The following is a 22,114-nucleotide window of genomic DNA, read 5'->3' as shown; positions in this document are numbered from 1 at the left end:
GGGGTAGTGTATTATGGGATGGAACGTTTTTGTAAAAAGGCAGTTCAGGTTGAATGAGAAGTGAATCAAAGCCTCGTCCTGCAGAACTCTCCGGGTCGTCTGTCCACCACCTTGTAGTTTTGGAAGCAGGTCAGGACTCACCTTTGCAGGGGGAGGAGTCTCAGCAGCAGCGCCTCCATCCTGTGGAGCAAACTCCTTGTTGTTGTTCTCCTGGTCGATGTCACTCAGTGAGCTCAGCGACGGGTTCCTGGAGAAGCAGACGGGCGTGTCCTCGATGGCAAACTTCTGCTTCTCGTCTGTGGCCGTCTGGCTGGCAGGTTTCGGCTGAGGGAGAACGGCCGCCTGCTGCCGCTTTCTCCTGCCGCCCTCCCCTTCCTTCCTACACTCCTCCCCGTCTCTGTCGCAGCCGTCGTCTTCATCAAAGTCCAGCGAGCTGAGCGAGTCGTTGCGGGAGAAGCAGCATGGCGTCCCCTCGATGGGCGTGTAGTGGCGTGGAGAGTCGAAGGCAAACCCCGGCTTTGGCTTGGAGGCTGCCGAGCCGCTGTAAGCCGAGCGCTGAGAGACGGGCTTCACGGGAGACGTCGGCTTTTTCTTCTGGGGCAGTGGGGCGAGAGGGGGCCCTGAAGCCAGAACGGGGGGGGCTTGCTGGTGCTCGCCGCCTGCTGACGCTCTGACTGGTTTCCGGGGTTTGGCCTTGGGCATGGCGGCACTGATGCACTCTGCAAGGATGTCTTCCCCGTTTTCCCCCTCTGGAAATCCCGCTCGCGTCCTTTGGGCGATGATGGGGGGCGTCTCTTCGTTGGGGGGCGAGTCGATGGTGAGATCGCTCAGTGAAGTGGCAGTGGAGAAGTTGAGAGGCGTTCCCTCCACACAGTACACTCGGGGTACCTCCTCTGCTGGAGGGGGCCCCACGTCCTTCCTTTGCTGGGGTTGGGCCCTTCTCTGGGGAGGCAGAACTTTGTACACAGGGAGCTGGCTCTGCTTCCGTGGGGGGGTCTGGTGCGGTTTCTTTGGTTTCTGTGAGGACTTGGGCATTGCCAAGGTGATGCAGGCCACCAGGATCTCATTGTCATCGTCATCGGACTCATTGAGGACAGGTTTGGTGGAGATCTCCTTCCTTTCACAGCTCGCCCCCCCATGCTCCTCTTTCTTTTTCATTTCGGCAGCAATAAAGGGTTCATCCAGACTGAGCGCGCTCAGACTAGAGGCACATGAGAAGCCATGGGGGGTGCTCTCTGTAGCAAAGTGCAGCAGGATATCAACATTATTTTCCTCCACCTCCTTGGCTTTGTCCTCCTCCGTGTTTTTCTGGACCGGTGGCGGGAGGGGAGGGGTCTTAGCCCGGCTCGGCGGCATCGTCTGCCCCGGACTGTCAGGGAGGTCGCTGGGGCTGACCACGCCACTCGGCATGCCGCTGCAGGGCTCACTGGAGCGCACGGAGCTGGCAATGGAGGAGGCGGAAAAGCTGTCGAGGGAGCTGACGGAGGTGCAGCGGCTGAACATCAGAGGCGTCTCCTGAGCGTAGGGCTGCTCTGGAGGGCTTTTGGGAGTCCTGGCGCCCGATGATGATGTCACACTGTGGTGGGGGTGGTGGGAGTGGCCATGATGGTGGTGATGACCTCTCCGTCCCCGTGAAGTGGGAGGGCCTGCAGTCTGACTCTCCGCCTCTTTCTGCTGCCGTTGCTGCTGCTCGCTCTTCTCTCCGACGGGCAGAGTCGGGTAGTCGTTGCTGCCGGCGACCACGCTGCCCCGCCCTTTCTTCTTGTTCTCAATGGCATCCCGGTCGTCCTCTTCCTCGGACGATAAAGATGACAGAGAGCTGCCTCTAGAGAAGCAGATGGGCGTGTCCTCCACACAGTACGTCTGCGGCGACTCCTGGCTGTTTTTTGTGACAGGGCGAGAGATGGGAGGAACCAGGGGGTGGGGCTTGCTGCCAGAGGAAGATGTGGGAGGATCCAGCAGGGAGACAGCAGCTTCGTCTTGCTTGAAGAGAGGTTTCCGAGCAGCATCAGCTCCATACTTCAGGCTGTAGTCAATAGGCTGCTCCGGTGGAGGCTCGCCACCGTAGTTTGATGATGTGGCGACCACATAGTGAGGGGGTGGGATAGACCCAAGGCAGCTACTGGGTCCTGTTTCTCCATCATCGCTTCTCCGCAGCTGGCCTTCCTGCTCGCTTTCGTGGTCGCTCTCAATGCCGACACGGGGACTGGGACTCTGCCTCCCAGAGTTGAGCTGCTCATCAGAGTACTTCAGGCTGTAGTTGATGGGCGTATCCAACTCGGCACCATCATCCTCTGCCATGTGATTCGCACTCCGAATCTTGTGAGCCAGGTCAGCTGGGTACTTCCTGTAGACGCAGCACTTGCTAACGGCGCTCTCGTCCGAGGAGTAGAAGGGCTCCGACGACGGCTTGGTCTTGCCCCGGTTCCCGTAGCCGTCGGCACTTGTCACGCTGTTAAGGCTGTCGCTGGAGGCCCGGACGCTGGGCGGGTACACCGAGCGGGCGGTGTATATCGCTTCTTCGCTCATCCTCTTGGACCCGTCTCCGTTCTTCGGGCTTGACAGGACTGGTGTGTTGGCGTATGAGCGCGTGGCTGTGCCTCCTGCGCCGGGGGTGCTACAGCCACGCCCCTTCCTGTGTGTGGCCTTGGGGCTCAGATTGTCGATGTTGTCGAAGGTCTCTGACAGATGCTGTGCATCCAACTCTTCGAACAATGCCTTTTGTTTGCGAGCGTGCAGGGAGGGAGCACCAGCGCCAGGGGACACCACGTTGGCATCTTTGAACCTTGCTGGCCGGTTGGCCATCAGGTTTCGCAGCGCCGCGGCGCTGCCCATGGCGATCATCTTGTGCCGGGAGTGGATCAGATTACGCAGCATGCCAACTGCGCCCAGTTCCCACAGAGTCTCCTGGTCCTTGATGTCTCGAGCAGACAGATTCCAGAGCGTCCCGCAGGCGTTGGACACGATGGTCAAACTATGAGACTTCAGGTGCTGCAGAAGAGTTGGCAGGCAGCCATGCTCTCGCAGAACCTGCCTGCAAGTCAAGCAAGAGGGACAAAGGTTACCCCAGCAGCTAGTGGTCTTTTGTGTCCTGTCTTTGAGGCGTTTACCTGTGTGCCTCGTTTGTGGCGATGAGACTGGACACGTTTCGCAGGATTCCACCACCACTCTCGATGATGGCCAGGGTGTTTGTGTGGCTGCGATGGGTCAGTGTCCCAACCAGGAATGCCAGAGCGCCATCGACCGCACAGATATCAGCTTTGTTCTCAGTGCAATGTGCGGAGAGGTTCCAGAGCGCGCTCAGTACAGACTTCAGCGTTGATTCCTGGAACACACAAGGAAACCGTCCTTACAGCACTGAGAACAGGTACAAGACAGAGACGTAACCATGAGGGGTTTACCTTCTGCACTTCCAGAGCGCAGCCCATCAGAGCACGCACGCTGCCCACCTCACGCAGCGTCTTCTTACTGTTGACGTCAGCACGCCACGACAGGTTTCTCAGGACACTCGCAATCACCTGGAAACAACAGTCTGACCGTGAAAGAACGCCAGGCGCCATCGAACACATACTGTCTATGAAAGTCATCATGGATGAAACCTAAAGATCTTTACTTTCCCTGGTTGGTTTTCTGGAATGTCAGAGACGAGCAGTGGGAAAGCTTTGTGTCCAAAAAGGCCAATTCATGCTGTGTTATTTGGTAAACATAAGCTGTACATTGAGGTTACAGCGTCTCCATAGTTCCTGTGTTTCATTCGTTAAACAGCGTATCCCTGATCCATGTCTCTCTACTCTCTGAAGCTTGATTACAGTCTTGAATAGTTTTTCTTCCCTAAATTTGTTCCCTTTTACTTGAGTTCCGGTTCCAGGTACTTGATTGCAACAATGCCTTCATGAATGAAGCTGCAGGAAACAAGCAGGTTTGCTTAGGTGGCCATGGTACAGGTGAGCTTACCTGCTGCAAGTCTTCGCTCTCAGACTTCAGCTGAGCGACCATGGCTCTCATGCAGCCCTTCATGGAGCACAGCGTGGCCTAAAGAGAAGACAGCCGGAAGACACTGAGAGCAGCTCACCGCCTGACCGTCAGCGGCTCTCCTTAATACTCTTACCTTATTGGCCACATCTCCAAAGGTGAGGTTTGTGAGCGCCATGCCAGCATATCGGCGTAGAGTGACACTGTAATGGTCGCTGCTGAGGCCGCCCATCTCACAGTCCACCTGTAACAACTCAGCCACAGCCTGCAGACCCCCTGCAACAAAAAAATACACCATCGAGACGTGGTCCAGACCCGCAGAGCTCTTATAGCTGATGGGCCAGACCTGCTAAAAGTAGCTATGGAGCAGCCAGCTACACTCACCTAACTCGTTCATGGCGTGGCGGTGCTCTTCATCAAAGGAGAGCTTCATAAAGACGCACACAGCTGGACAAATCTGGTGCTCCACTGGAGACGGCACTGGAAAACGGAGCAACACATGGTCACACAAACACAACAGCAGAGGGCGCTGTAAGCTGCTCCTGACAGCTGACTCACTGGGGTTTTCCTCCTGGTCCACACCACGCTCGTGGTTCTCCTGCCAGCTCCAGCAGGCCTCACAGTAGTGGCGTACCTGCTCCAGCAGGTGCAGCACTCGTATCTCACGGCGACCTCTCTTGTCATCCGGCTGACTGTGCACTATGTTGTGCAGCGCCGCAGATGCCCTTGCTCGGGCCTCCTTACTTCCACGAGAGTTACCTGCCACAAAACAGAGCAGCGGGTGAGGCGTGCAGTCCTGCTAACAGGGGGCGCTGCTGGGTATTTGAGGGCTCACCCAACAGCAGGGAGTCCTTGTCGTTGCCATGCAGCAGCTGGATGAGCAGAGGCAGGCAGCCAGACTGACGCATTGCAATGCAGGAATCCTGGGAGCTGGACATGGCGAGCAGCGTCCGCGACATGTCGTCCTTGTCGTGAGTACCCAGCATGGAGAGGAGGCTGTACACCATCTCCACCTGGACAAGCCACAGAGCTGACATCAGCACCAGATCTACATGGAAAGATTTCTCCACTTCAGAGGCTGTTGACACGGGGAAGAACCTTGGTTCCCAGATGGCTGGTGATTCGTCTGGGAACAGGGTAACTCGTCTCACTTCCCCCGCCCTGGTCCAGTCGACCCCCACAACTCTGCAGGGCAACAGGCGACAGTGAAACGAGAAGAGGAACTGCCCAACGAAAATGCAAAGCATAATCTCACCTGAGTGCCCGCCGGTAAACTGCCGTCACCTTGAGCTCCCTCAGCCTGCTAAAACAAAACAAAACGGCTGACGGTTCTGACAGATGCAGGAATGAAAGTGTTGATATGGGTGTGAGCGCTGCAAGGAGCACAGGTGCAAGTGTTCAGACAAATTCAGACGGATCAAGGGCACATTAAGGACCCACTCCAATAAATATGGTCATTTTGGTGTTTTTAACATTTTCTGATTTCAAAGTATTTCTTAATTCAATTGTTGTGAATCAGGAGCAGACAAAAAAATGCCGTTTGAAAAAGATTGTTTTCATTTTCCTTGTCTGAGCTGGAATCTGGATCTAAACTGTATGGCTGATAGCTCCAATATTGCTAGACATTTTTGTTGCATTCCTAATGTTAGCATGGGGTTGTGAGGACTGTATGCTAGCTGGAAAGCATGTAAACAAAGGGATGAGAAAATAAGATCACTGATTTTTAAAGAATTTATTTGGACATCATGGTGGAAAATAAATAGCAAAAGTTGATCAATAACATAAGTTCAACTCAGTACTTTATTATATACATTTTTGTTTGCATTGACAGCAGTCTAACGTTTTCTGTAAGTCTTCACAATGTTTTCACAAACTGTTGCTGGTGTTTTGGTCCATTCCTCCATGCAGATCTCCTCTACAGTAGTGATGTTTTGGTCCATTCCTCCATGCAGATCTCCTCTACAGTAGTGATGTTTTGGTCCATTCCTCCATGCAGATCTCTACAGTAGTGATGTTTTGGTCCATTCCTCCATGCAGATCTCCTCTAAAGCAGTCATGTTTTGGTCCATTCCTCCATGCAGATCTCCTCTACAGCAGTGATGTTTTGGTCCATTCCTCCATGCAGATCTCCTCTACAGCAGTGATGTTTTGGTCCATTCCTCCATGCAGATCTCCTCTACAGCAGTGATGTTTTGGTCCATTCCTCCATGCAGATCTCCTCTACAGCAGTCACGTTTTGGTCCATTCCTCCATGCAGATCTCCTCTAAAGCAGTCATGTTTTGGTCCATTCCTCCATGCAGATCTCCTCTACAGCAGTGATGTTTTGGTCCATTCCTCCATGCAGATCTCCTCTACAGCAGTGATGTTTTGGTCCATTCCTCCATGCAGATCTCCTCTAAAGCAGTCATGTTTTGGTCCATTCCTCCATGCAGATCTCCTCTACAGCAGTGATGTTTTGGTCCATTCCTCCATGCAGATCTCCTCTACAGCAGTGATGTTTTAGTCCATTCCTCCATGCAGATCTCCTCTACAGCAGTGGTGTTTTGGTCCATTCCTCCATGCAGATCTCCTCTACAGCAGTGATGTTTTGGTCCATTCCTCCATGCAGATCTCCTCTACAGCAGTGATGTTTTGGTCCATTCCTCCATGCAGATCTCCTCTACAGTAGTGATGTTTTGGTCCATTCCTCCATGCAGATCTCCTCTACAGTAGTGATGTTTTGGTCCATTCCTCCATGCAGATCTCCTCTACAGTAGTGATGTTTTGGTCCATTCCTCCATGCAGATCTCCTCTACAGTAGTGATGTTTTGGTCCATTCATCCATGCAGATCTCCTCTACAGTAGTGATGTTTTGGTCCATTCCTCCATGCAGATCTCCTCTACAGCAGTGATGTTTTAGTCCATTCCTCCATGCAGATCTCCTCTACAGCAGTGGTGTTTTGGTCCATTCCTCCATGCAGATCTCCTCTACAGCAGTGATGTTTTGGTCCATTCCTCCATGCAGATCTCCTCTACAGCAGTGATGTTTTGGTCCATTCCTCCATGCAGATCTCCTCTACAGTAGTGATGTTTTGGTCCATTCCTCCATGCAGATCTCCTCTACAGTAGTGATGTTTTGGTCCATTCCTCCATGCAGATCTCCTCTACAGTAGTGATGTTTTGGTTAATTCCTCCATGCAGATCTCCTCTACAGTAGTGATGTTTTGGTCCATTCCTCCATGCAGATCTCCTCTACAGTAGTGATGTTTTGGTCCATTCCTCCATGCAGATCTCCTCTACAGTAGTGATGTTTTGGTCCATTCCTCCATGCAGATCTCCTCTACAGCAGTGATGTTTTGGTCCATTCCTCCATGCAGATCTCCTCTACAGCAGTGATGTTTTGGTCCATTCCTCCATGCAGATCTCCTCTACAGCAGTGATGTTTTGGTCCATTCCTCCATGCAGATCTCCTCTAAAGCAGTGATGTTTTGGTCCATTCCTCCATGCAGATCTCTACAGCAGTGATGTTTTGGTCCATTCCTCCATGCAGATCTCCTCTACAGCAGTGATGTTTTGGTCCATTCCTCCATGCAGATCTCCTCTACAGCAGTGATGTTTTGGTCCATTCCTCCATGCAGATCTCCTCTACAGTAGTGATGTTTTGGTCCATTCCTCCATGCAGATCTCCTCTACAGTAGTGATGTTTTGGTCCATTCCTCCATGCAGATCTCCTCTACAGTAGTGATGTTTTGGTCCATTCCTCCATGCAGATCTCCTCTACAGTAGTGATGTTTTGGTCCATTCCTCCATGCAGATCTCCTCTACAGTAGTGATGTTTTGGTCCATTCCTCCATGCAGATCTCCTCTACAGTAGTGATGTTTTGGTCCATTCCTCCATGCAGATCTCCTCTACAGTAGTGATGTTTTGGTCCATTCCTCCATGCAGATCTCCTCTACAGTAGTGATGTTTTGGTCCATTCCTCCATGCAGATCTCCTCTACAGTAGTGATGTTTTGGTCCATTCCTCCATGCAGATCTCCTCTACAGTAGTGATGTTTTGGTCCATTCCTCCATGCAGATCTCCTCTACAGTAGTGATGTTTTGGTCCATTCCTCCATGCAGATCTCCTCTACAGTAGTGATGTTTTGGTCCATTCCTCCATGCAGATCTCCTCTACAGTAGTGATGTTTTGGTCCATTCCTCCATGCAGATCTCCTCTACAGTAGTGATGTTTTGGTCCATTCCTCCATGCAGATCTCCTCTACAGTAGTGATGTTTTGGTCCATTCCTCCATGCAGATCTCCTCTACAGTAGTGATGTTTTGGTCCATTCCTCCATGCAGATCTCCTCTACAGTAGTGATGTTTTGGTCCATTCCTCCATGCAGATCTCCTCTACAGTAGTGATGTTTTGGTCCATTCCTCCATGCAGATCTCCTCTACAGTAGTGATGTTTTGGTCCATTCCTCCATGCAGATCTCCTCTACAGAAGTGATGTTTTGGGGCTGTCGAAGGGCAACACAGACTTTCTAATCCCTCCAGAGATTTTCTATGAGGTTGAGATCTGGAGACTGGCTAGACCACTCCAGGACCTTGAAATGCTTCTTATGAAGCCCCTCCTTCGTTACCAGGGCAAGACCCAGCCATGCTTCATCTTCAATGCTGATGAAGGTTTTCATTCCAAATCTGACCATACATGGCCCCATTCATTTTTTCCTTTACACAGATCAGTCGTCCTGGTCCCTTTGCTGAAAAACAGCCCCACAGCATGATGCTTCCACCCCCATGCTTTACTGTAGGTCTGGTGTTCTTTGGATGCAGCTCAGCATTCTTTCTCCTCCAAACAGTAGAGTTCTTGCCAAAAGGTTCTATTGTGGTTTCATCTGACCATAGGACATTCTCCCAATCCTCTTCTGGATCATCCAAATGCTCTCTAGTAGACTGTAGACAGGCCTGCACATGGACCGGCTTTAGCAGGGGGACACGTCTGGCCCTGCAGGGTTTGAGTCCCTGGTGGTGAAGTGTGTTACTGATGGTATCTTTGTTATTTTGGTCCCAGCTCTCTGCAGGCCATTCACTAGGTCCCCCGTGGGGTTCTGGGATGTTTGCACACCGTTCTTGTGATCATTCTGACCCCACGAGGTGAGATCCCCAGATGGAGAGAGATTATCAGTGGTCTTGTAGGTCTTCTATTTCCTAATAATTGCCCCCACAGGTGATTTCTTCACTCCAAGCTGCTTACCTGTAGCAGATTCAGTCTCCCAGCCTGGTGCAGGTCAACAGTCTGGTTTCTGGTATCCTTAGACAGCTCTTTGGTCTTGGCCATAGTGGAGTTTAGAGTGTGACAGTGTGAGGTTGTGGACAGCTGTCTTTATAGATAACCAGTTCAAACAGGTGACATTAATACGGGTAACAGGTGGAGGACAGAGGATCCTCTACAGAAGAAGTTACAGGTCTGTGAGAGACAGAAATCTTTCTTTTCTGTAGATGAACAAACGTTTATTTTCCACCATAATTTACAAATAAATTCTTTAAAAATCAGACAATGATTATCTGGATCTTATTTTCTCATTTTGTCTCATAGTTGAGGTTTACCTATGATGGAAATTACAGGCCTCTCTCATCTTTTGAAGTGCGAGAACTTGAACAGTTGGTGGGTGGTTGAATACTTTTTGCCCCCCTGCATGTCCTGGGAAGCGACTCAGGTTTTTAAATTTGGCTAAAAACAGCATAATAATAACTAAAAGACCGCTGGGAAAGCTTTGGAGTGGGACTTTAACACAGACAAATGTAGAAAATTAACACAGGCACAGGTGCTTGGACAGGTGCGAGTGTTAACACGGGTGTTTTTTTTACAGATGAGGTTACCTGTAGGTGTGCCCCCAGCCTCAAGATGTCCTTTTCTATCTGCTGAATGCGTGAAACACGAGCCTAAAAACACACAAGTGAGTGAGCACCTGCTATTGAGCAAACACTTCCTGCCAGTCTGAACCCTGCAGACATCAGGTCCTTCTTGAGGGCGGAGCTCTAAACAAAAGGCGCCTCTCATCCTAAAGGTCTGCCTGTACCTACAGCAAACCCCAGTAAAGCCCATAAAGCATGATGTGGAGGGTCAGACTCCAAATTGTTCACCTACACAGCCTTGACTGATCAAGCAAAGGTGATGTGACAGAGGACAGGTGAGCTCCTTTTACCTGAGCTCTCCTTTCCATCTCCTGACAGGAGCCCAGCTGTTCCTCCATGGCTGATCGGATTTGCCGGGCCTCAAACTCCAGTTGTCGTCGGCTCATGTCCGTCTGCAGAGTGAACTGGAACAAACACCTCTGTCATTAGAAAATGCATTACCCAGCATGCATTTGCACTCACTTCTGGAATAGGGTTTCTCTGTGCAGATCATTGTGTTTTACAGTTCCAGTTTAGGAAGAACCTTTAGATTCTGTCCAGGGTTAGCAGACTTACGTTTTCTGTTAGCGGCAGACTGTCGATTCGTTTGGTGAGATTCTGCAGCTGAGCATAATACCAGCCCTTCTCCTTCTCCTCCTTCTCCAGCTCAGCCAAAAGAAGAGCCCTGTTCAACAGCAGCAGCAGCAGCCAATCAGTTTGCAGTTTTTCTACTGTAATACAAACAAAAACAGCCCCAAGCTTCAGCGCTGTCAGAGGTACAGTACAGACCAAAGGCCTGCACACACCTTCTCAATCAAAGAGTTTTCTTTATTTTCATGACTATGAAAATTGTAGATTCACACTGAAGGCATCAAAACTTTGAATAAACACACATGGAATTATATACATAACAACAAAGTGTGAAACAACTGAGAATATGTCATATTGTAGGTTCTTCATAGTAGCCACCTTTAGCTTTGATTACTGCTTTGCACACTCTTGGCATTCTCTGGATGAGCCTCCAGAGGTCGTCACCTGAAATGGTCTTCCAACAGTCTTGAAGGAGTTCCCAGAATGCTTAGCGCTTGTTGGCCCTTTTGCCTTCACTCTGCGGTCCAGCTCACCCCAAACCATCTGGATTGGGTTCAGGTCCAAGAACAAATTTTACTGTAGCATTCCAGCCGGACTTGATTCAGACGATGGACTCAATGATAGTAACTGATGGACTATGATGGGGTATTCCAACCCATTTATTTACTCCACAGTCATAGTCACACCGTTTTTCCATCTTCTATGGTCCAGTTTTGGCGAGTCTGAGTGAATTGTAACCTCAGTTTCCTGTTCTTAGCTGACAGCAGTGGTACCCGGTGTTTTCTTCTGCTGCTGTAGTCCATCTGCCTCCAGGTTGGACGTGTTGTTCAGAGATGCTCTTCTGCCGACCTCGGTTGGAACCAGTGATTCTTTGAGTTCCTGTTGTCTTTCTATCAGCTGGAACCAGTCTGGCCATTCTCCTCTGGCATCAAAAAGGCATTTCTGCCCACAGAACTGCTGCTCACTGGATATTTTCTCTTTTTTGGACCATCCTCTGTAAACCCTAGAAATGGCTGTGGGTGAAAATCCCAAATGATCAGCAGTTTCTGAAATCTTCAGACCAGCCGGCCTGGCACCAACAACCATGGTTCAAAGTCACTTCAATCACCTTTCTTACCCGTTCTGATGCGCGGTTTGAACTGCAGCAGATTGTCTGGACAATGTCCACATGCATAAATGCATCGAGTTGCTGGCATGTGATTGGTTAATTAATAATTTGCTTTAACGAGCAGTTGGACAGGTGTGCCTAATCAAGCAACGAGTAAGTCTAGTCAGTTTTATTTAAATCAATGACATGGCAGTTCTACAAACTCTGTAAGGAAACATTAAGCTGTCATTGTTGTAGCCAATGGGGAATTCTTTACTTAAAACACAAGCTTTTGTTTGTTTTTACCTAAACGTGGCTTATATTTGACAAAAACTCTGTGGAACTCATTAACAATGTCATGAAAACTTTCCACTATTAAACAATTATATATCCTCTACATTTTGTACACAGCCCTCTGGTAGCATTCTGCCTGTTCTGTTTAAATAAGTCACCTTCGTCCATCATCGCGCCTTTTCCAAATAGCAGACGACTCCTGTGGACATGTCTGCTATTGCGATGAATCATCGAGAAGCTGTATGTCACTGCCAGTTAGATAGCAGGGGTACAGTGGCCGTACAATGGAGTGTATACAATAGGTTTTTTACTTAGTATGGTTAGAGATTAACGTTAGTAAAGCTGGAGTTCAGTAGTAGTACTGCTGGAGGTAAGTTGTAGTACATCTGCATGTTCATTGGTAGTTTAACTGAAGTTCAGCTGTACTACTGTTGGGGTTTTAGTGCTACTGTAATCCAGCTGCATTTCAGCTAATTTACAGTTCTACTTGTCAGAGCAGATATGATCTGTCTTCTGTCAAAGTGCAGTACTGTTGCTGGTGTCAGTACCTTTCCTTCTCCAACTCCTCAAGGCAGCGGTCGTGGTTGTCTCTGCCCACTGAAGGCAGTCCTCTTCTGGTAAAGACAGAAGCCAGGGAAGGACCTGGAGCTCCGGCATTTCCTGTTGTAGCTCCAGAGGTGGCCGGCATGGGGAGAGGAGGCCGGGACCATGACTTAAAGCCAGCTGAGTCCAGGCTCATCCCTGTGGAACAGAAAGAGCAGAAAAACAGAGTATTTAGAGGCATCTACGTAAACGTCTGCTACCCCCGATGGCGACAGTTCAGCTCACCTTTCAGTCTTTCTATCAGCTCCACCTGAGAACCAGTCGCCTCCCCAGACTCCTCTTCAATGGTACCCTGCAGCTGCTTCAGGACTTCCTGTTAAAGTTCAGAGGCCAGCGTTACAATTCAGCACCTCACGGGACCGCAAAGACTCCTCCAAAACTATGGAGAATGTGTCTACGAAATCTCACCACGATCAGTCTGCAGCGCTCAAACATAATGCACACCAAACACAAAAACAGAGCTCCAAAATGGAAAACAGGAAACAGGAAACAGGAAACAGGAACAGAAAGCCAGCGTTTCGGGAAAGATGGAGCTATGACGAAGAACACAAAAGAGGCTGACAGTACAAAAATAACCCCACACCACCCGGACCACTACAGCAGCACCACAAATCAAGAACGCCCAAAGACCTTCACAACTGCAACACAACAGAGAAACAAGAGAAAGCCATTGAGACGAGAGTTCCCTAACGGGCTTCCTCTGCAGCCGCCCAAAGATCCTGGCTCACACAGATGCGTCACAGCCAGCAGAAACAAGGAGCTCATTCTGCAGGACGGCACATGATTGGTGGAAAACCACAGCTCTGGTCTGAGACAGAAACACGCTGTTGCTGTTGCAGAGGTTTAATTATTCACTTTTAAGTTCCCCTTCTTCCATGTTGCTGTGGGCTCAGACCGCTGGTGGCCATTGGAGGATGAACTGGACCTTCATCACTGAAGACCTTTGTTCTGTTCTTGGTCTTACTCATGAATGTATGTTGTTGCTGCTGTCACTGAAATACATGTATCTTGGTTTGGCACTGATGTTCCAGTGTTTTTGAGTTTTATCTGCTTTCTTAACTCAATTGTCTGATTAACAAATGGGACTGGATTCTTGTCTGCTTCCTGGTCTCTACCAGCTGTAAAGACCAACATCATCTTTGGCTGCTGGAATCTGGATCAGAACTGTTTGGCTGGATAGATCTGTTACTGCTGCTGTTTTGTAGCACCGCTAATGTTAGGTTGGGGGTGTGAGGGGCTGTAAGCTAGTGGGAGGGCATGTAAACAAAGGGACGCTGGAAAGTGGGGGGAGGCTTACTCCACAACAATGATCCCACTCACACCGTAGAAGTGATTTTTTTTTAACTTGTCCTGTCCAGCAACTGAGCAAACAGATGAGAGCTGAAGGCCTCTTGAGTTGGACAGATGTTACTGTTACAACAGGGGTTCTGAATCTTCTGACACACCAGGTGTATTTTAGAATAAACCCCTTTTGGATTTGAGGCTGAACTTTATTTATATTAATTATGTTTGGATACAGTTCTTGTTGGACCAGACAAAAAAAAGAGAGGAGGAAAGCGTGGGACATTAGAGATGGGGGCACAGGGGGAATCAACAAACAGAAACCAGGGGGGCACAGAAGCAAAGAGAATGCAAGCTCCAGCCCAGCTAGAGAACGGCCCTCTCATTGCGCCGGAGGGCCCAGCAAAGGGCCCCAACCCAATGAAGAGCTGCCGTAGCCCCAGACGAGCAGCCTTCCACTACCCAGGAGTTTTGACCATCCCATCGACCCCAACCGCAGGCACGAACCAGGACCCCCCCCAAGGGAAACCTGCCCCAACACTCCACCTCCCCAAAGAGGAGGACGCCCAAGAGAAGGGGGTCCCCTGAGCCCCCTCTAGCCAGATGACTCAGGGCTCCCTCTCCCTGGATGGAGAGAGGGCCACCAGATCCAGGAAGCCAGCACTCAGGGGACACAGCCACCGCGCCAAGAGCCCGGTTCCCTCCACCACGGCTGGGTAGTTGACAGAAGGTCAGAGGCCCCACCTTCCTCGTGTAACATGCGGGTGTGAGTTGCTGTGTATATTGAGGAATGTGTGTAATGTAATGTAATGTGTGTAAGGTGTTGTTCAAATTTGCAGCTAGGGTACTGTGATGACATCTCTTGTTTGCTGGGAGTGGTAAATGGTAAATGGCGTATACTTGTATAGCGCCTTTCTTCCTACAAGGACAAAGCGCTTTACAGTCACACACACATTCACTCACACATTCACACACTGATGGCGGCTCCGCTGCCAAACACAGGCGCCTGCCTACCACCAGAGGCAAGGTGGGGTTCAGTGTCTTGCCCAAGGACACTTCGACTCATGGGTGTGCAAGGCGGGAATCGAACCTGCAATCTTATGATCATGGGTCGACCGCCCTACCGCTGCACCACGGCCGCCCCAATGTCCAAGCCCCCCTCCACCTGCCCTACATGTCTAAAGTGCAGTTAAAAACAACTACACCCGACAAGCCCCCTACCCCACAAAAAGAGAGAGGAGCCAATTAAGAGCCAGTCCCAGGGGCACCCCCAGGCTCCCGGCCCCAAACGCCGCCCCAACAAGAGCTCTGGTTTGGCACGGATGGGACCAAGGCAGTTGACCAGTCGGGGCCCCCTACAATTGTGTCAATTAGAGATGAATTTCTTATGAACTCCTGCCACCCTGCAGAAACTGTGTCCCAGAAAACCAACGATGATCAGAGTGGGACTTTAACACCTTCTGTCCTGATCATGATCCACCCACACCTGAACTCACTGCAGGAGCTCTGCTCTGTTACTACATTATAGTGTTTGTGCTGGCATTACTCAGTTCTCACTAGCAAAAAGCGTAGATATGCACAAACAATAAAAGGGGCTTTCTAGATGAGCCTCACACCCGTCTGGACCACATCACCTGGAGCAGCTGTACTCTGGGAACAAGCCGCTCTGTGGACGACCGTTGAAGATTAACGGTTGGCTTACTGTGATTTCACAAGACCGCCAAGAAGTTATTTCATTTCCAAGAACCTTCCATGAGACTCTCACGGTACACAGCCCGCCGAGCTCACCTTCATGTTGAAGGCCTCCGTCTCCAACTTGGTCAGGTGGTTGGAGTTGTCCTGCAGCTCCTGCCTCAGGGTGGAGTTCTCCATCTTCAGCACCTCCACCTGCCTCAGCAGCTGGTCGTATGACACTGCCGCCATGCCGCACGCTGGACATCTGACCTGGAAAAGATCCAGCATGGGACACTGTAGAACTGGCTTAGTACTGCTGGAGTACTGCTGGAGTACTGTTGCAGTATCACTAGAGTAATGATGTGATACTGCTTTAGTACTGCTGAAGTACCACCATCACAATGATTTAGTAACACTGTAGTGCTGCTATTGTGGTGAAATAATACTGACGTAGTACTATACTATCATAGTATTCTGTTGTACTGTCATAATTTCACTGTAGTACTGCTAAAATGCTAAAGTAATGGTACCGTAGAATTGTAACAGTACTGTTACAGTGATGTTGTTCAACTCCTGTAGTACTGATGTAGCATTACTGTAGAACTTGTATTTTATTGCTATAATACTGCTATTGTGATGGTATACTTCCTATAATACTTGTGAAGTATTGCTATGGTCCTGCAGTAGTAATTCTGTTATATTGATGTAGCACTGATTAAGTGCTACTGTTGGAAGAACTATTAGTAGTAGTCATGTGTTTCTGCTTACTACTGCACAAGCGTTGTAGTACTGCTACAGGACTTCTATAGTACTGCTGTAGTACTTCTGGACAGCACATCATTGATTGGTCCCAGTGATCAAATGATTCAGCTGATGTCACAGCTGATCAATAAACGCAGGAAGAATGTCCTCCAGCAGCAGTCAGCCATTTTCCCTCATCCCCTCCATCATCTGATCCCCCTCCCCCCACGATCCACCAGTCCTTCCCTCCTTCCATCACCCGCCCTTCCCTCCATCCCTCCATCCACGTCTGCCGCCGGAACAAAAAGGACTCCATTCAGCCCAAACCATAGGCAGTCTTCAATGGACAATGAGAACACGGCCCCCCCACCCATCCGCCCCCCCGGTAGCACCGAGGAACAAATGAAGGATGGAGAACGGGATAAAGAAAGAGAAAATGGCAGCTCACCCCATGGCTGTCTCCTCCATCAGCCTCCTTTCTGTCTCTGACTGAGGAGTCAGCTGAGCAACCAACAGCCAATCAAGAACGAGACACAAAGGTGGGGGGGAGGGGAGGGAGATGCCTCTGCTCCCAGAGTGCTTTGCAGCAGCACTGCAGAGATGACCAGATGACCGGGTTATTAAGTTACCAGACAGACTGGCATGTGCACACACACACACAAAGACTAACACAAACCATAAACACAACCAAGGCAAATACAAACACAAATGCTCAAACAGATTCACACACATGCACAGACAACACACACCAACACTAATAAACTGATACCATCAAAGCAGGGGCTCAAACTTGATCCAGTCACATTAAAAACCGGCAGCAGTTTGTCCAACTGGAAGATTGTAAAGATTGTGGAGAACCACGAGGGTCATTGTTCGCCCCAGCACTGTTCATCCTATACATTAATGACACACACAAAAAAACTTTTATTTTTTTTCAGATACTTTATTTATCCCTCAATGGGGAAATTCTTCTCTGCATCCCATCCCCCTGGGGGAGCAGTGAGCTGCAACTGAACTGCGCTCGGGAGGCGGTAGCATCAAGGGTCTTGCCTAAGGACCCTCACTGAGTGATGTTAACTGCTCGCCATTGATATGGTAATTGCCCCCAGTACCATTGTTTCTTCCCCTCCGGGAATCGAACCCTGGATATCTGCATGGTAGCTTCTCACCTTACCAACCGAGCTACTCAGCCGCTATATGCCGACGACACAAGTGTAGTCTGTACAGGGGAGAATCTCAGTGAAGTAGTACAAATAGTAAATACAGAATTAGGGAAACTGAAACAATGGTTGGACAAAAATAAACTCCCACTCAGTGTTAACAAAACTAAATTCATGATTTTTGGAAATCACCACATTCCTGCAGATTTAGAAATAAAAGCTGCTATTGATAATCGTGTTTTGGAAAGAGTAACTATAATAAAGTTCCTTGGAGTAAACCAGGACAAAACAGAGGTTTTAGTGATCGGTTCTGAGGACAAGAGAGAGAGAGTTTTATCTAAACTAAAGAATTACAAAACTTAGTGTGTGAGAAACCTGGGTGTCATTTTTGACTGCGATGAATTTTATCCCACAAATTAAAAATATCACAAAAACAGGATTTTATCATCTAAAAAATATAGCCATTTCTCTCTCTTGCCAGTCCAGAGGTGCTAATGCATGCTTTTATTACCAGCAGATTAGATTACTGTAATGCCCTGCTCTCTCTGGTCTTCCCAGAACAAGAATAGCAAATCTTCAACTGCTGCAAAATTCAGCGGCACACGTTCTAACGAGGACCAGGGGGCGGGATCACATTACACCGGTTTTAAGATTGATTGATTTTAAAGTTCTTTTATTGGTTTATAAATGTTTTTATGGTCTCGGGCCTTCATATTTATCTGACATGATTTTAAAGTATGAGCCCTCGCGGACCCTGAGGTCCTCTGATTCAGCCCTTTTGATTACTCCAAAAGTTAGAAGTAAAACATTCGGCGAGGCCTCATTCAGTTTTTACGGACCTCGCCTGTGGAACAGCCTCCCAGAGAGCCTCAGGGCCGCAGAGAATGTTCATGTTTTTAAAGGAAGGCTTAAGACCTACCTTTTTAATTTAGCTTTTAGTTGAATTTTAGGATTTTTTATTTATTTATTGTTTTCTTTTAACTAGTTTTATATGTGTATGTATATACAATCTAGCCACAGGGGTTGCAAGCCAGTAACTTCTGTGCCGGTCCCAAGCCCGGATAAATAGAGAGGGTTGCGTCAGGAAGGGCATCCGGCGTAAAAATTGCCAAAATAACCATGCGAATCATCCACAACACTTTAGACATACCGGATCGGTCGAGGCCCGGGTTAACAACGACCGCCACCGATGCTGTTAACCTACAGGGTGTCGGTGGAAATTTGACTACTGTTGGTGGAAGAAAGAGGGGAGGCAGAAGGGTCCGTTGCCAGAGAGAGAAGGGAAAAGGCAGGAACATAGGTTTGAGAATAGGGACTCTTAACGTTGGCACAATGACAGGGAAAGGCAGAGAGCTGGCAGACATGATGGAGAGAAGGAAGGTAGATGTACTGTGTGTGCAGGAGACAAGGTGGAAGGGCAGCAAGGCACGTAGTATTGGAGGAGGATACAAACTGTTCTATCATGGTGTTGATAGGAAGAGAAACGGGGTAGGTGTGATTCTGAAGGGGGAGTTTGTAAACAGTGTTCTAGAGGTGAAAAGAGTCTCAGACAGGATGATGAGCCTAAAGTTAGAAATTGAAGGGGTGATGGTGAATGTAGTCAGTGGGTATGCGCCACAGGTTGGCTGTGAGTTAGAAGTGAAGGAGAGATTCTGGAGTGAGTTGGATGAGGTCATAGAGAGTATCCCCAGAGGAGAGAGAGTTGTTATTGGAGCAGACTTTAATGGGCATGTTGGTGAGGGCAACAGAGGTGATGAGGAGGTGATGGGCAGGTTTGGTGTGAAGGAAAGGAATCTGGAGGGACAGATGGTGGTGGACTTTGCGAAGAGGATGGAAATGGCTGTAGTCAACACTTACTTCCAGAAGAGAGAGGAACATAGAGTGACATACAGAAGTGGAGGTAGGAGTACCCAGGTGGACTACATCCTATGTAGACGAGGTCATTTGAGAGAGGTTAATGACTGCAAAGTGGTGGTAGGAGAGAGTGTAGCCAGACAGCACCGCATGGTGGTGTGTAAGATGACTCTGGAGGTCAGGAAGAAGAAGAGAGGGAAAACAGAAAAGAAGACCAAGTGGTGGAAGCTACAGAATGAAGAAACTTGTGAGGAATTTAGGCAGAAGTTGAGGCAGGTCCTGGGTGGTCAGGATGAGCTTCCAGAGGACTGGGAAACTACAGCAGAGATTATCAGGGAAACAGGTAGGAAGGTGCTAGGTGTGTCATCTGGAAAGAGGAAAGACGGTAAAGAGACTTGGTGGTGGAATGAGGAAGTACAGGACTGCGTCCAGAGGAAGAGGTTGGCTAAAAGGAAGTGGGATGTAGAAAGGACTGAGGAAGGTAGACAGGAGTACAAGGAAGCGCAGCGTAGAGTGAAGAGAGAGGTGGCAAAGGCCAAACAGAAAGCTTACGATGAGCTTTATGACAGGTTAGACACAAAGGAAGGAGAGAAGGACTTGTACAGGCTAGCCAGACAGAGAGACAGAGATGGGAAGGACGTGCAACAGATAAGGGTGATTAAGGACAGAGATGGAAAGGTGCTAACAACCCAAGAGAGTGTACAGAAAAGATGGAAGGAGTATTTTGAGGAGCTGATGAACGTGGAAAATGACAGGGAAAGAAGGGAGGAAGATGTGGTTGTTGTGGAGCAGGAAGTAGCAGAGATTGGAAAGGATGAGGTTAGGAAGGCTCTGAAAAGGATGAAGAGCGGAAAGGCCGTTGGTCCTGATGACGTTCCTGTGGAGGTATGGAAGTGCTTAGGAGAGACAGCAGTGGAATTTCTAACAAGGTTGTTCAATAGGATTTTAGAGAGTGAGAAGATGCCTGAGGAATGGAGGAGAAGCGTTCTGGTTCCGATCTTTAAGAACAAGGGTGACACGCAGAACTGCAGCAACTATAGAGGAATAAAGTTGATGAGCCACACAATGAAGCTGTGGGAAAGAGTAGTGGAAGCCAGGCTTAGGAAGAAGGTGGAGATCTGTGAGCAGCAGTATGGTTTCATGCCCCGTAAGAGCACCACTGATGCCATTTTTGCTTTGAGAATGTTGATGGAAAAGTACAGAGAAGGTCAGAAGGAGCTGCATTGTGTGTTGGTAGATTTAGAGAAGGCGTATGACAGGGTGCCGAGGGAGGAGCTGTGGTACTGTATGAGGTCGTCTGGAGTGGCAGAGAAGTATGTCAGAGTAGTTCAGGACATGTATGAGAGAAGTATGACGGTGGTGAGATGTGCTGTAGGTCAGACAGAGGAGTTCAAGGTGGAGGTGGGACTACACCAAGGATCAGCTTTGAGTCCTTTTTTGTTTGCTATGCTGATGGACAGGCTGACAGACGAGGTAAGACAGGAATCTCCCTGGACAATGATGTTTGCGGATGACATTGTAATTTGCAGTGAGAGTAGAGAGCAGGTGGAGGAACAGCTAGAGAGGTGGAGGTTTGCTCTGGAAAGGAGAGGTATGAAGGTCAGTCGTAGTAAGACAGAATACATGTGTCTGAACGAGAGGGATCAAGGTAGAAGCGTTAGGTTACAGGGGACTGAGGTGAAGAAGGTGCAGGAGTTTAAGTACTTGGGGTCAACAGTTCAGTGTGATGGGGATTGTGGAAAAGAGGTGAAGAGGCGAGTGCAGGCAGGTTGGAGCGGGTGGAGGAAAGTGTCAGGAGTGTTGTGTGACAGAAGAGTGCCAGCAAGACTCAAAGGAAAGGTGTACAAGACAGTGGTGAGACCAGCTCTGCTCTATGGGTTAGAGACGGTAGCAGTGAGACAGAGACAAGAGGCTGAGATGGAGGTAGCGGAGATGAAGATGTTGAGGTTCTCCTTAGGAGTGACCAGGTTAGACAGGATAAGGAACGAGTACATCAGAGGGACGGCTCATGTTGCCTGTGTTAGCGACAAAGTCAGAGAAGCCAGACTGAGATGGTTTGGACATGTTCAGAGGAGGGATAGTGGATATATTGGTAGAAGGATGTTGGAGATGGAGCTGCCTGGCCGGAGGGCAAGAGGACGGCCAAAGAGGAGATATATGGATGTCTTAACAGAGGACATGAAGTTGGCTAACGTTAGGGTAGAAGATGTTCATGATAGAGTGAGGTGGAAAAGGATGATTCGCTGTGGCGACCCCTGATGGGAAAAGCCGAAAGAGAAAGAAGAAGATGTATATACATTTATTTATTTATTCTATTAATTTTTAAGTTGCTCTTACCATTTCATATGCCTATAAAGGTTTATGTAATTATTTGTTTTTTTGTCCATGTTTTATATATATTTTAATTTTATTCCTTTTACATTTTAGTACACTCCAGTGTTTTCCTCTGAGGGATCCTCCACATCGGTGACTGACCCTTCTCAGGGAGCGGGGACGCTGCAGTGGGATCTCCTGGGTCTTTTGATCGGATCTGGGGGGTTCTGTGGTAGTGTTCTCCGTGAACTCGGGTTGGGGGGGTCGCTGGTGTGGACATGTCCCCAAAATATCGTTTCCCCACTTCAGGACAAAGCCTGGTCTCTACATTCTATCATTTTATCACTTATTTATTTATTTATTTATTTATTTTTTGATGTGTGTGGGTGTGTGTGTTTTTGCGGGGGGTTGTCGCACGGTTTTTCTTGTCATCTTGTTTTTAAATTTTATTGTATTTTATGCACAGCACTTTGAGTGACATATGTTGTTGAAAAAGTGCTATATAAATAAAGGTTGATTTGATTTGATTTGGAGTAATTCTGGACGACAGAATAAGCTGGAAACCACAAATAAAGCAGGTCAGAGCTAAACTGGCTAAAAGCAAAGCAGTGTTGGGAAAAACGCATCATACACTCACAAAGCACGTCTACTAATATATTCATCCATAATACTAACACATTTAC

At 48.7% G+C, this 22,114-nt stretch overlaps 1 protein-coding gene across 4 annotated transcripts in view; it reads right to left on the bottom strand.

Annotated features, from left to right (window-relative positions):
• The window catches only part of apc (APC regulator of WNT signaling pathway), a 31,263-nt gene that overhangs the window by 2,674 nt on the left and 6,475 nt on the right, over positions 1 to 22,114 (bottom strand). Inside the window, exons 1-17 of one of the 4 annotated variants that reach the window (XM_078956417.1) lie at positions 16,553 to 16,690; positions 15,478 to 15,633; positions 12,634 to 12,721; positions 12,354 to 12,546; positions 10,410 to 10,518; positions 10,145 to 10,258; positions 9,819 to 9,881; positions 5,228 to 5,275; positions 5,071 to 5,157; positions 4,808 to 4,985; positions 4,531 to 4,731; positions 4,357 to 4,452; positions 4,109 to 4,248; positions 3,955 to 4,032; positions 3,402 to 3,518; positions 3,111 to 3,325; positions 142 to 3,034 (exon numbers count right to left, since the gene is read on the bottom strand). In XM_078956417.1, coding sequence (XP_078812543.1) covers positions 142 to 3,034; positions 3,111 to 3,325; positions 3,402 to 3,518; positions 3,955 to 4,032; positions 4,109 to 4,248; positions 4,357 to 4,452; positions 4,531 to 4,731; positions 4,808 to 4,985; positions 5,071 to 5,157; positions 5,228 to 5,275; positions 9,819 to 9,881; positions 10,145 to 10,258; positions 10,410 to 10,518; positions 12,354 to 12,546; positions 12,634 to 12,721; positions 15,478 to 15,612 — 4,755 coding nt within the window. In that variant the 5' untranslated portion in view covers positions 15,613 to 15,633; positions 16,553 to 16,690. Of the gene's footprint in view, positions 1 to 141; positions 3,035 to 3,110; positions 3,326 to 3,401; positions 3,519 to 3,954; positions 4,033 to 4,108; positions 4,249 to 4,356; positions 4,453 to 4,530; positions 4,732 to 4,807; positions 4,986 to 5,070; positions 5,158 to 5,227; positions 5,276 to 9,818; positions 9,882 to 10,144; positions 10,259 to 10,409; positions 10,519 to 12,353; positions 12,547 to 12,633; positions 12,722 to 15,477; positions 15,634 to 16,552; positions 16,691 to 22,114 lie in introns of those variants that run through there. The other 3 variants (XM_078956419.1, XM_023960896.2, XM_078956418.1) reach the window with 3 other exon arrangements.

Source organism: Oryzias latipes, chromosome 12 (genome assembly GCF_053564925.1).
Source record: "Oryzias latipes strain Hd-rR chromosome 12, Olatipes_Hd-rR_3.1".
NCBI lineage: Eukaryota > Metazoa > Chordata > Actinopteri > Beloniformes > Adrianichthyidae > Oryzias > Oryzias latipes.
The sequence above is the reverse complement of the archived record's forward strand: the minus strand, read 5'-3'. Positions and strand labels throughout refer to the sequence as shown.